The 14,069-nt window shown below is 49.1% G+C and overlaps 1 protein-coding gene across 1 annotated transcript in view; it reads left to right on the top strand.

The window, feature by feature from the left end:
- CABLES1 (Cdk5 and Abl enzyme substrate 1) overlaps positions 1–14,069 on the top strand; it is a 110,572-nt gene that overhangs the window by 62,495 nt on the left and 34,008 nt on the right. The window contains exon 5 of the mRNA XM_029921575.1: positions 6,830–6,907. Within this exon, the coding sequence (XP_029777435.1) occupies positions 6,830–6,907 (78 nt within the window). The remainder of the gene's footprint in view (positions 1–6,829; positions 6,908–14,069) is intronic.

The raw sequence follows: 14,069 nt of genomic DNA, 5'->3' as shown, positions 1-14,069 counted from the left end.
AAAGACTTTATTTATTTTCAAGATTTGTGTGTTTTTAAGTAATATCTGCACCCACCTTGGGACCTCTTGAACTCACGGACCCAAGATCAAGAGTCGCATACTCTTCCGACTAAATTAGCCAGGCACTCCCAGATTAGACTTGTTTAAAGTGACCCGAGAATCTAAAGTGCAAAATCCTATTGGATATTCAGTGTTCTCCTAATCTTTCTAGTACCCCCTCCCCCTGGGTTTTTCAGTGACTTGCCTTGCTTGAAAACTTTTGAAGCACTTGGTGTTGTTAGAGCCTTTCTCCTTTTCCCTTCACATCTGATCGGTGTGTGTAGTCTTTGTTGAACAAATACAAGGAGCAAGCACAACTGGAGTAAACAAGCTGGGGGTGTGCAGAATTCACTCTTCGTAAGTGCACGACTCAGAGTGCGTATTCTAGAGAGCAGCCTCGCCACCTGAGCTTTGAATGTGCGGTGGGTGTTGGTCAGAGTGACTCACCCTGGTGGTTCAGGCACATGGAGGTCAGCAGAGAGTTTTCTTGCACACTGCGTTCCTCAAGAGGCCTTCTGCTCTTTCTCCTCCCAGCCTCGACTGATGCAGTCCCTCCGCCAGCTTATCTTCTCCTTGCCCCTTATCCCTCAGGTCTTAGCTTAGGTGTCACTTCTTCTAGGAAGCCCACCTTGCCTCCCTCAGGCCAGGTTACCGGTCCCTTGGATAACAACCTCTACTTCTCAGTCAGAGAACTCCCACCCCTGTGTAAGTGTACCTCCTGCCCAACCAGAAGCTTTGTGAGGATGTAGCTCTTGGCTTTGTCAGTTCATCATCAGGTCCCCAAGGTCTGGCAGAGTAAGTGCTCAGAAAGTATGTGTGGGAGGGAGGGAGGAGCGGAAGATCACAGACAGCCTTCCATGGGAGCCCTGCCCCACTCCTGCTCTGTGGATAAGGTACACCCCCTGAGCCGGCAGTGAAGGGCTGTGCTCGTCCGCCCGCAGTGATGGCAGTCCCGGGTGGCTGTGAAGATCGGCACGGTGTGAGCAGGCATGAGAGGTGGACGCTCACATCCATGGATGAGAAGCCTACCGGCTTGTATTTGCGGGCTCCTGAGCGGAGACCTTCAGGTGCTTTCTGCCATCTAATCCTGCCAGCTCCGGGTCCTCCGTTCCTTCACCCCAACTGCCTGGGGGCCTGACACAGCACTGTGACCATCACGTCCCATTCACCCCGGGCTCTGTGTTCCCCATTCCCACCTCGTGGAATCCCACTCCTCCTCCAGGGCTGCCCTGCCTCTTGCTCAGGCTTCTAGGTCTCTCCTCTCCGTAGGCTCCTTCCTTCCTCCGACTCCCAGAATTGGGAGATTGCTTTTACTCTGCTTCAGGATGGAAAGGACAGGTCTCTTTGTGAAGAATGGGCTTGGCATTCCCACAGCTTGCCTGCTCTTTGCCCTCCTCTCAAGTACAGCACAGGCCGTGGTTAGGGGCCTGTTCCTGAGGAGGAAAAGTATCCTCCCCCACGGCTAATAAGAGTTTAAATAGAGGAAATACAACATTTTGGTTTTGTCTTAATTTTCATTCAAGTATGTAACAGCCAGCCCTTCAGAAAGAGAGAGGGGTGTCAAGTCCCCTCACCCCCAGCTTGTAACAGCACTGTGGGAGGAGGAAGCAGTTGTGGGGGGTGGGGCGGGCTGGGAAGAGAAAGTGCCTGGCAGGCTCTGGTCCTCTGATTTCATAATATTCGTTTTTTTTCTGGCATCAGTTTTCACAGCTTTACCTTCTCTGTGCACCAGCAGCAGTGCGCAAGCATAGGGTGGCCATGGAGCAGGACATGGGTGGCACTGTGCAGCCATGGGAATTAAGTGACTGAATGCCAGCTGTGTTCACTTCCCAGGACTGCCAGACTGGGTGGCTTAGAACAACAAAAACGTGTGCTGTCGCGGCTCCAGAGGCCGAAAGTTCGCGATCAGAGTGTCAGCAGGGCCATGTGCCCTCTGAAGACTCTAGGGAAGGGTCACCTCTCACCTGCTCCAGCTCCTGAAGGTGGGCGGCAGTCACAGGCGGGGCGTCTTTGGCCGCGCCACTTCAGTCCCTGCCTCCGTTGTCACACGGCCTTCTTTCCTCTGTGTGTATGTGAGGGTCCCCCAATGGCTGCCCTGATTAAATCCAGCCATTGGTTCTAAGGCCCACCCTTAGTTCAGGATGACCTCATCCCAACTTGATGACATCTGCAAAGTTCAAGGTGCCACGCAAAGGTCAAAGTTCCACAGACCTCAGCATGTTAGGATTTCCGTGTGTCTTTTTGGGGAACACAGTTCAACCACTGACTCCAGCATTTTCAAGTGTGTTCTTTCTCACTTTCTGGTCATGTAGGGAATGAGCTACAGAATTAGGGAGTGCAGTATTCATCCGTGCCCAGGACCTAATGTGTCACCCTGGGCTGTGTTCGTGCCCCCCCCCCCACCATTGTTGCGAATGGGATTTTCTTTGCTCTAACTCTAGAAGTTAGTTGCTTGTTTTTATGTTCTTAAGAGCATATTTCTGCTATAGTGGAATATTCCACCTGGGAGAGAGTGAACTTTCTCACAGCCAACACAGATGCCCCAGGGTTCTGGAATTAGAACAAAAAGTCAGTTTTTGGCATAAGAGGGAATATTTGAGGGTCCAGAATGCCTCGTCAGACATTGCTGGCTCTGGGCCCAGGGGTCGAGAGAGATGTAATGACTGTGGTCTGTGGTGCCCCGTCAGCCAGGGCCCCTTGTATAGCTCCTGGCTATTTGGAACACTCCAGTATCTGAGGCGGTGTGTGCCTTTGGAAGCTTTATGGCCTGAAGCCCTGATATTCTCATACCAGAAATGCTTTCCTAAGCAAGGAGATGAAGCTACATGCAGAAGAAAGGTGGTGCTCTTCATGCTTCCTGGAAAGGTTTGGAAATAGTTGTGTGTCCCCGCACAGCCCTCCCCGTGCAGGCTGCAGCCCTAGGAGCTTTTCCCTTTGAGTTTTTGTTTTGTTTTGTCTTTTTTTTTTCTTCTTTGGCAGATGTTTATATGGAAATGTGATCTTTAATTCCTTAAAAGACCTATCCCTCTGGAGTTAATTCCTCTTTTGAAGTTATAATCTTTGGTGTAATGCTTTCTAGTCACTTTGACTCCAAGTAAAGTGTTAAATGTCACAGAAAGGAAAATGATGTGGGCTTTCTGCATGCAATTTGGGCATCCAAGAAAACAGCTATCGTGGTGGGAGGCCAGAACATGGAGGTGGTCAATTTCTGAAGCCCACTGGAGGTGGAGTTTGTCTGTCTTCTGTCATTCTTGACAACTGCCATCTGATTGAATTCTTCCGCAAATATAGAAGCACTTAAAGGCAAAAGTGAATCTGATTTTCTTCCTGGACATCACCATGGTGATGGATTATTTCCCCAATACAGAGACGAAGCTGCAAATTCACAGGAATCCTCCAGCTTTGGGGCATAGCACTTGGTCACGATGGGCCTGTCTTTAGGTTTACACTACTCAGCGTTGCTCTTGGAGGAGACAGAAGGCGAGAGTTGGTGACCTGTTGATATTTGCCAGCTCTGGCTAAGGCCAGAAGCCCTTCCTGGATTCAGAGCTACTTCAGGAAACACGCTGGATGCATACTTGGGAGCTCTGTCAGCTATTTGAGCTCCCCAGGGCTTGAAAGGCCGCAGACTTGTGCAGAGCTGCTGTGCAGGTCTCTGCTCTGGATCCCTCCTCTGAACCCTGCATAAAGTGGAAGTCAACAGGATGGTTCAACCCCAGAACGGAAGGCAAGTGCCTAAAGATGCAGTGGTCTGTCCTTTTCTCCTCCCCACTCCAGCTGCCTAAGAATTGGTCATCTGGGAAAGGACCGACCCTAGTGGATTGTTGGGAAACATTCCATAGTCATAGTTGCTGAACCTATGTGTTAGAATAACTCATTTTTCTGAATGAGACTCAGGCAGTCAGCCTCTTTTAGACCTAAATGGTGAGGACCACACGGATGAGCACTCATGTAGCAGAACTCTAATGCAGCCCTTTTGCTAATAGACACATTGTGGTTGGGACTTTGGAAAGAATACTTAATTTTACATGCATTTATGTTCTCTTGTTTTCTTGTTTGATTAAAAACATCCAAACAAATTCAGTGTGTGGGAAGGAAGCATTCGTTAGCACCAGGTAATGAAGAAAACGAACTAACACTAAGTAAGCCAGTTGAGTTTGCTCAACACATTCCTTCCTCTGTGTTGCAGAAGACGCGGATGTTGAGCACCACAAGGAATGGCTAGTTGCAGGGTTTTCTCTTGGTGGATGGCAGGGGGTGGTAGGGGTTGTGTAAAGAACCTCTTTCTGTCTGGAAAAGGGCCCAGGCTCAGCAGAGCAGGAGAATGAGGCATCGGTGATGCCGGCAGCTTGAATATCAGGGCTGTTGTGGTGGGTCACCTACTGGCCCCACCCATTCCTAGCCTCGTGACCTGCAGGCTGGGCTGGAAAGCCACCCTAGAAAATGTGGATGAAGGCTGACTTCTTGGTGTTGAGGAAGTCAGTGACTATCCCATCAAAGCTACAGGAACAGACTCTTCTAGTACGTCTTAGAGAAGGGCAAAGTATCAAGGCGCATAGTAGTAGTGAAGAGCATGGCCTCAGATCCCCAGTTGGTCTCACCCGCTAGTGTGGCACCACCGTTGGCATGTCACTTACTTGCTCTCTTCAGTTGAAGCATTTCGAATGGGGCGTCTAATGGATACTTAGTAAGTATTTATTGTTATGTCTGTTTAAGTAAATGTACACAGGCACTACAGCATCAGAATCTGTCTCTAGTCTCCCCCAGCAAGAGCCCAGGGAGCCCGGCTGCTCTTCAGCAAGGTGCTGTGCTCACGATTTATTTACCTCCTGGCCCTTGAGGCCTTGGTGGTTCATTCTGGCTGTGACACTTTTGTTCTTGCAGCAGTGACAGGGTTCGGGTCTGTAGGAACCTGACAAGAAACCTCTCCCCGGAGAGAGGAAAGACACCCCTGTGTGAGTGTTCCATAGTTGTTAGCCGGGCCACATGTGTCATCCCTCTCCTGTCCTTAGAGTACACCTTTCACATCTTGTAGGCCAGTGTGTCTTAGCACAGAGCTCTGAACAGGTTCAGAATCCGGATACTTTGCTGGCGAAACCTCCCTCAACCCAAGAAGGAAGTCCCCAGTAAAATCAGTTTAGATTTATTGAGTGTGCATTATTAGCCAGACACGGTTCTGAGGGCTTTTCCAGTATAGACTCATTTACTCTTTACAACATTCCAGTAGGCTAGTTAGCAGTCTTATCCCGTCGTTTTCATTGAGGAAACTGAGGCTCAGAAGAGTTTGTCAGCGGTCCGAAGTCATGCAAAGGTGACACAGCTGATCCTTGAAGCTGGGACTTGCTTCAGTCCCATTAACCACATCAAATGAATTACCATGGGATGGACAGACAGCCGTGGTCCTGCCTTACAGGGACAGGGACTCTGGGGCTGCTCTGAAGCACAGCACCACCCACACCGTAGATGGAGGGGCTGCTGCATGCTCAGCCTCTGGACCCCCCCCCCCCCCCCCCCCCCCCCGCCTCCAAAACAAGAGAGAGGCAGTGGTGAGTGGCCTCTGCGATTGGTGCACTCCAGGCAGTGGAAATCAGGAGCCAGCAATGACATCACAAAGGGGATGAGAAACTCCATGAAAGGAGAGAAAACGCTTCCTGGGGTGGTGACTTCTGAGCTAGGTTTTGAAGAATAAGTAGGAGCTCACTGAGCCTACTAAGTTGGGCACAGCAGGCAGAAGACATAGCATTCGAAGGACGGGAGGATGAAACAGCAATCTTAAAAGTGGGGGATGGCACGTCCATTAGGATGGGTGGATGATGAAGTGCTGAGAGGAAGTCCTGTTCGTTGAGAAGCAGAAAGAGCCAGAAGACAGAGGGCCTGCTTTGCCGTGCCTGCCAGAGACCCCAACTTTATACCGGGCCGCTCAACAGTTTACTTATCACAGTTTTAAAACAAGGGCAGAATCTCCATGCCTTAATACAGTTAGTGTTCCCTCCTCTGGTCGTGTCGTCATGATACTGAAGAAGATTCCCAGAGTCTGTAAGTTCCATATCTGAGGTTTGCTGCTATTAACATCCTCTACTTGTTTCTCATTTTTTAAATCAGCAGTTGTCTTTGGCAAAAGTTATTTTCATATGCCAGGATAAGTACTTTTGAGAGTTGTGTTTTTTTTGTTTTTTTTTTTAATGTTTTCTTAAGTGGCCTTTGATTGCATAAGAGCATCAGGCAGAACTGTTTCCAGTAATTTCTTTATAGCAGGAATGGAGGATAGGACTGATTATGTAATTGTTCCCTTAACTTATTCTCAGAACCAAACGTGCTGCCAGCACATAAAAACCTGACGGTCACGGTGGCATCTGAGTGTGTCTCCTGCTCACGGTGCCCGGCACGATTGCTCTCGCATTGTTCCCTGCACGGTAGCCAGGGGAGGTTTCGGTGTGGCCTGGCTGTTGGCAGCACCGGGCCCCCCAGACTCCTGGCTCTGCCTGCTCCGCCCTGCCATGCCCCCCACAGCCAACAGCTCTCAGCGGCGAGATGAGGCGTTGTGTTCCCCTTAGAGCCCCTCGCCAGTGCCGCACACGCCGGCCTTCGGACGAGGGGAGGCCGCGTTCCGGTGCTGCGCTGAGGTGGCATTTCTCTCGGAGCACAGAGTACCATCTGCCGGAGGAGGCGGCGGGAGTGTGCAAATATTGCTGAGAATTCCATGAATGCTTAATTGCTATGGTTTTTTTTTTAATTTAAGAGTGTTCGCATTTAGTTTGTTTGTTGTTTGTTTTTGTTTTTTATTTTGTAGAATAGTCCTTATCAGTGGCAGAAGATCCTTCTGTAGTATATTTTCAGTGCTGCCCTATCGTGACAGTGCCCAAGCGGGGTATGTATATGCATGCTTGCTTTGTAGTTCTCTGGGTGAAAAGTTGTGACACCTTGTGTATAATGTGGCTACCCTTTCCATTTCAAAGAACTTGCCTTGCCTTTGACACTGCAAATGCAAGACTTGTAAATTTGAAGGATAAAAAGCTCCACTTTCTTTTCAGCCAGAAAGCTTGCTTGTTATTTGTGTGCTTGTGTGCACGTATCAGTCCTCGCCATATTGCCTGCTATTTCTAAATGTGCATTTTGTCACCTCTTCCAATACTGTAAAATGAGCAATCTGGGGAGCCACCCCATTCCTCAGGGCCATGCCAACTATCGGAGAAAGGTAGGTGAGGTAAGAAGTCAGACAAACCATACGAAGGTCCCGCTTCTTTGCATTTGGGGCTTGGGGCTGGGAACTGACCAGGAAGCCGGAGCAAATACCAAAGCAAAATGGTACGAGGAACAGCCCTGTATGATTCACCACAGGCCAAAGGAACGCTGACTACTCTAGATCAACATGCTCCTCCTTTTGCTCTGAAGAAAAGTAGGTAAGTGAGGCTGTGTCCTTGCAGAGTCTCCCCTCTTCATTCTTCATGCCGAACTCTGTGCTCATTTCCTCTGAGTCTTGACTACTTCGTCCCTCACCTGTCACTGCCTACGTACGGTGTTTGAGGTCAGGGGGCTGCTGATACGTGGGGTAGGACAGTTACTGCGTAGGGTGCTGGCAGCCTTGTGGGATGTTGGCCTCTACAAACTAAGTGCTCAAATTGCCCTCTAGACACTGTGACAGCCGCATCCTACCGGCTCAGGACCACCACTCTGTGGGAGTGCAGTGTAGCCTTGGGGCAGATTCCCCGTTTACCTTCCACCAGGCACTCCTGCTCCTTGTGGCTTTCCCTTTCCTACGTAGACTTGTCTGACTTCTCCCCGTTCAGTTCACCATGGTCCTCATGTGTACTCTGCACCATAAGCTTCATGCGACAGAAAGTGGCACATCTTTTTGTTCATGGAATTCTGACCCAGTCATTTATTAGATGTGTCTAAAAGAGCAGTGGTCATCCTACTATGTATTGAGGACTTAATTTGTGCCAGTCCTTTTCACTCCCTGTATCCTTACAACAACCTTGCAAAAGTAGGTGTTCATAGAGAAGTAACAGCAAACCCTTTAGGTCAGAGATCACCGGGGGGGGGGGGGGGGGGGGGGGGCCGGGATGCTCACAGGAGACCTCGTGAGGAGGCTTGCTTTACCTTCCCAACCTCCTGTGGTCTTGGGTTCTGCTGCACCCGAGAGCAGGTCCGTTCCTCACCAACACTAGATTGTGTCAGCTCACAGACCTCTGCGTGACCCAGAGGGCCAGTTCATTAATCGTATACAAGTAATGGCCCCAGGGCCTGGATTATTTCAGTGTGACCGGCTTGTGAGCACATTTCCAGGGAGATCCGAATCAGCAGTGGAAGGCTGTCTAAATATGTCCTCTCCCGGCCAGCTCAGATGGTCACTGTGGAGTTGGCCTTATTTCTCTAGAATGCCCTCGCTAGCCTTTCTCACCGATGTATTCTTCTCTCAGCTGTGTTCATTTATTCATTTATTGAGTGCTTACTATGTGACTAGATACTGGGATAAATGTAGTGAAACAGGTGCCTTGTTCCTGCCCCCCTGGAACTTACAACCAAGACACATTGAAATTTCACACATGATTAATTACCACTTTTAATTAAGGCTAAAGATACTCAGTCCGATGATTGCCAAGTCTTCCTGGCCGAGAACTCATTCGGTGTCTTTAACATAATCTGGCTTCTCTGTGTTTTCATCTTGGAACTGGTGATTTCATTCTGGAATGGTGATCTTATTTCCAAATTCTGGGGCCCCCTCACTCTAGTGCCCAAGTACTTACCCCCATTTTATAGCTAGGATCCTTAAGAGTTACAGTCTCAAAAATCAACTTTGGGCCAGAATGGGAATTTAAACCCAAATCTGACCAACCCTAGGACTTCCTGTGACTCGCTCTGTCCCATAGGCAAAACAGGTTCCATAATCGAAGAAACCCATCCGTGAAGTGGAACTTTTACAATAACTGCCTCGCAGGGATTAACTGAGGCTTGACGGGCGACTGAGTGTGTGACGTCCAGCACAGCACCTCACACAAGGAGGTAGTGGGGCCCGCTTGTCAAGGACCCCGAATTCTTAAACAGAATGTGGGGGTCAGTGTGGAGAATGTGGGAGGCTTGTAGTTGTTTGGGCAAATTACTTACCCCTGAGCTTCTGCTTGTCCCTCTGCCGAGTGGGGTTCTCAGGTTACTCCCTGCGCATCGTTACTTTGAGGATCATGGCATTTTACGCAGAACTCGTGGGACACATTTTATCTTAAACTACCCAGGAAGAGGTCACCCCAACTAGCTGTTTGACATCCTTGTTGGAAATATGTGCCCCCCCACACACACACACGTTTTAACGCTGGGGGAGATCCCAGCTCGGGTGCTGGGAAGCAGGCTCTGTCAGTGCTCCCGTCCGCTGGTGGCAAGGCCCTGGATGTGGCAGGAAGCTCTGTCCTAGAGTTCCGTTGCTGGCAGATTCAGCTGTTCTGCCGGTTGGCCCCGGTGAAGAAGCAAAGTGAGTTTGTAGGGTCACAGGACATAACTTTCTCCATTTTAGATATGAATAAACTCTACTTATTCAGACTTTATAGATGAGGAAACCAAGGTGCAGTAAGGTTAATTTTCTGTAACAAGACACATAATCGGATCTGTTGTAAAGCCTAACAGGACAGAGCATGCCTGTTCTGCAGCACTTTCTACCTAAGTACTCACACGAGAAACTGCACACCATTCACAACACTACCGTAGCGGCAGGGTGAAGAAGCAATTCTGCTTGTTAAATTTTTTGGTGAGCAGGCATCCTGTTAGTGAATGCCACTTGAAATTACAATTATTTTTCACTAATTATTGGGAGACTTTTCAAATAATAGAAGTATTTAGACTAGTAAATTATATACATATATTTTACAGTGCTTTAATTCATGCCGGTATTAACTAACACCTTTCTGCTGGGGAAAGTTCCTTTTATGCTAGAGATAGCTCTGTGTGACTAGGACACAAACCATAGAATTTCAGGGCTGGAAAGGATGGCAGAGATGACATGGCCTGACCTCGCTGCTGCATAGCTGGGACCCCTTGGGCCTGCAGGTGGACACCCAGCAGGACCAGCAGCACCAGAACCCAGTCCCCCAGTCACCTTAGCCTCCTGACTTTGCGGTTTCCAGCAGCCACATTACTTTCGTGCTTCTGCACGTGGACTGAGCCACAGGCGCCTGATTATTCCAGACAAGCATAAAAGGGGTGATGTACAGCTCCAACTTGATCACAAGGAAGGTTTAAAAACAGGAAGCTCAGAAGTTCATCCAGTGTATACTTGAACCTCTTTTATAAGGAAAGCATCTATCAGGATGGCCTTATCTCTTTCCGGTTTTGCTTTCTGGCTTCTCCTGCTGCACTGGAGCTTCCCAAGCCTGACTCTCACATCTTGGCTCGCCCTGCCTCCCACTCTGACCCAAAGCTTTGTTCTTGGTTTTAAACCAAACTGAGCCCTGAACTTTGGCTCCTGACATCAGTTGACCAGAGCAGACAGGCCAGGCTTAGGAGAGGTTTTACCATTCACTCATTTGCTTATTTCTTCACTCATGCATTTCTTCTACCCCTTGAGAGTTCAAGGCCTCAATGGAGGCTGGGGCGGGGGTGGGGGGGTGGGAGGGTGGATAGGATGAGGAAGACCCACTCTTCAGGAGCTCATTATTGAGCCAGGAAGCCAGACATGTAAACAACCAATCCAGGGCATCTGGGGAGCCCCAAAGAAGTGCTCTTCAGGGTGCTTTAACTGCCCCCCAAATCTTTATCCAAATCCACATTTACATTGAAGCTAGTATCAATAGTAAAAGCGAAGAGTTTGTTAATGTAAGTTTCTATCCCCTTCCAAGTACATTGCCATCCCTGCCTGCCTCCTAGGTAGAAATTCAGGCACTGCTACTCCATAGCAGAACTCACTCCTTCACTCCAGAGGACCTACTATGTGCCAGGCATGCTGTTCTAAGCAGTAGGAATACAATGGTACACAAGAAAATGTCTCTTTCCTCATTACCCACTAATGGTAGGAGACACACAAAGCTAGTAAAGATACTATCAGACATGAGCGCAAACAATGAAATGAGTCCTAAGCAGTGTGCAGCTGGAGCTCAGTGAATTCAGACTGAGGGATCAGGGAGTGCTCCCCAGAGATGGCAGCTTTTCATCAAGACCTAGAAGTGTGAGGGCTTGGAGAAGTGGAGAAGGATATTCCAGCCTCACTATTAACTTCCGAGGATGCTAGAAGATGGCCTGGCCCCTTGTGAACTTCAGGGGAGGTAGTGGGGAGTCTCTCCGTGATGCTTGGCATATTGAGAGAATTTGGTAAAACACCACCCGGTGGGAATCCCATTGCTGACCAACAGTCAGTTAAACAGTTAGACCTAGGTGGGGAGGGGGAGGGGGCGGGACAGAAGCGAGCTGTCCTGGGATGTCACTGCCACAGGCCCATCACTCAGCCTGCCCCAGGTCTCAGTACAGTGTGGACGTTGGACTAGACGTTCCAAACATCCTGCACGCATTGTTGTCATCATTGTCGGGTTCGCTAACATGGAAGCTGGACGTCTGCTTGAACAAGGAGTTTATGAATGAGGCGTGCTTTTCACACCTCCATCCACCAACGATCAGCTGCTTCTGGAGTTCCTATCTGAATAATTCTCCACTCGTTTTTTTTTTAAACTTGAGGTTTTTAAAACAATGCAGGTCTGGTGACTTTGCAGTTTGGTTTCCTGGTGTGGACTGTAAGGACAGGGGCTTAATCAGCCCAGGGTTGAGAATGATGTGAAATTTTGGGGGTCATTTTGCATGCCACCAGATTTATACTTCCACGCTGACAATAGGATCACTCTCTGATTTTTAGAGCATCTGCTTGAAGTGGACTGTCCTGGTTATTTAGCACCTACCACACTATTCAAGCTGTTTGCCCTGTCTTGATTTATAGATAAAGATATTTAAAGAAAAGAGTCTGTTTTCTTAGGATGAGCTGATAAGGTCAAACATTTGTGCAAACGTGATGGACATAATAAGTCACGGGTCCAGTATGCCGGGCACTGTGCTGAGTGCTGTCACACACCTGCTGATTGAATCTTTGCAACAGCCTCGTCAGGTGCGTTCTAGGATTATCAGTGTACAGTTACAAGGCTGGGGCCGAGATTGACCCAGCAGCAGCGGCAGAGGTTAGAGGGAGGGCAGGCAGACAGGCCGCAGGCTCCCTGAGGTGCTGTGTTCTCTGCTTTGGGGCAGGCAGACCCTGTAGGCACGGTTCCCGAAGCACTGACATCTGAGAGCCAAGTGTGTTTTTCTGGCCTGGGACTAGTGACAAGTGAGTGACACTGGTTGTCTGACAAGTGTGTATCTGGTGGAGGTCTGTGTATGTGCCACAGGAGGGCCACTTCCTGGGGACTCAGTGGCTTTTGTGCTGGGTGGTGCCCTTCCAAAGGCTTTAGAAGCTGCCCGTTTTTACACTGCACCTCGGCTCCTCCAAGGCTAAACCCCAGGCATCTTTGACCAGAGCCTTGGGTGAAAATAATCTGTATCATTCCCCCCCGCTCTGAGTAGTCATCAACTGTAGAATAGGAAGCCTGTGGAGAGTAGGAGGTCACATAATGCATGATCGACATGGCACGGACACCCTGGCTGTGTATGGGTGTCACCGGGTCATGCCCCTGAGTGCTACTTGCTCACATCTCCCCAGTACCTACCTACCCAGTCATGGCCAGGTCACCCCACAAACACCACCACAGAGCGACTGAGGAGTTGATAAGGGTTTTCCTCCTGCATTTACATCATGTGTGGAAAATGCCTCTCTGAGAAATGTGCGTTAGAGGATTGTAAGTCACAGCACCAAACACATCTTGCAAAAGGATTGGTGACAAGGCTTTTTAAAAATTAAAACCTTTTTTCTTCATGAGCTCTCATTTTTTTTGTTTTTAATTTTATGTCTTTATTTTGCACGCGCGAGAGAGCTAGCAGGAGAGGGGCAGAGAGAGGGAGACACAGAATCAGAAGCAGGTTCCAGGCTCCGAGCTGTCAGCACAGAGCCCGACGCGGGGCTTGAACTCACTCACAGACTGTAAGATCATGACCTGAGCCGACGTCAGACGCTCAACCAACTGAACCACCCAGGTGCCCCTAAGCTCTCATATTTCTTAAATACCATTTAATTTACAGAGTTTGCTCATATACAACACTTTAAGAAATCATCTATTAGATAAACAAGCTGCTCCTAATAACTGTCCTTTGTTTCTGCTCTTCCAGTTTAGGAATTCAGAGTCGTGCCTGTCTCATGAACCCACTGTAGCTCTGAGGGGCAGGGTGGGGTACACTCAGACAACAGGATCCTCACTGTTGTGGCAAGGCCATGGATTAGGGGAGGCATTCAGAGAACGTTCAGGAAAGACAGAAACCAAGAAACAACAGCTGAGAGCAACCCAGTGGGGGGCAGTGCGACTGGGACACAGGCAGCCACGCTCTGGGCTTCTGTCAAACACTGCCATTGATGCCTCCACCCACGCTTGCCAGAAGCTATGACCCCACCCCCACTCAGTGTTATGTCCGCCTCCGGCCTCCGCATGAGGGCTTCTGCTGGGCAGAACCTGGGAAATGGAGTCTGGGACACGGAGTGTCTGGCCTTCCTGGGTCCTGGTGGCCAGTCTGTGGTCTCTGCTGTCGTGGCTTATTGAAGAACCCACCTATGCCCAAACTCAAACTGTGGAGGTCACCGAAGGCCTGGAGCCCTACCCCAGCCCCAGGAGGGAGCCCTCAGGGAAGTAGGCGCCCCGCCACCTCCCCAAATAGACTTCACTGAAAGAAGACCCTCTCAGTGTTTTCAAACAGGCCTGTAGTTTGTCAAAAAAAAAAAAAAAAAAAAAAAAAAAGGAAAACGGCAAAAAGGAACTAAAAGACTTTTGCATTTACCCATTCCAGCCTCTTCCTTTACTATTTCTTATACTACAGATCCATTGCTTCTAGTTTTCTTTCATCTGAAGATGTCTATTCCACCTTGATTTTGTTTTTTGGGTTGTTTGTTTTTCAGTTTTGAGAAGACCATGTCTGATCAGACT

Source organism: Suricata suricatta, chromosome 14, assembly GCF_006229205.1.
Source record: "Suricata suricatta isolate VVHF042 chromosome 14, meerkat_22Aug2017_6uvM2_HiC, whole genome shotgun sequence".
NCBI lineage: Eukaryota > Metazoa > Chordata > Mammalia > Carnivora > Herpestidae > Suricata > Suricata suricatta.
This window is presented reverse-complemented; position numbering and strand designations above follow the sequence as displayed.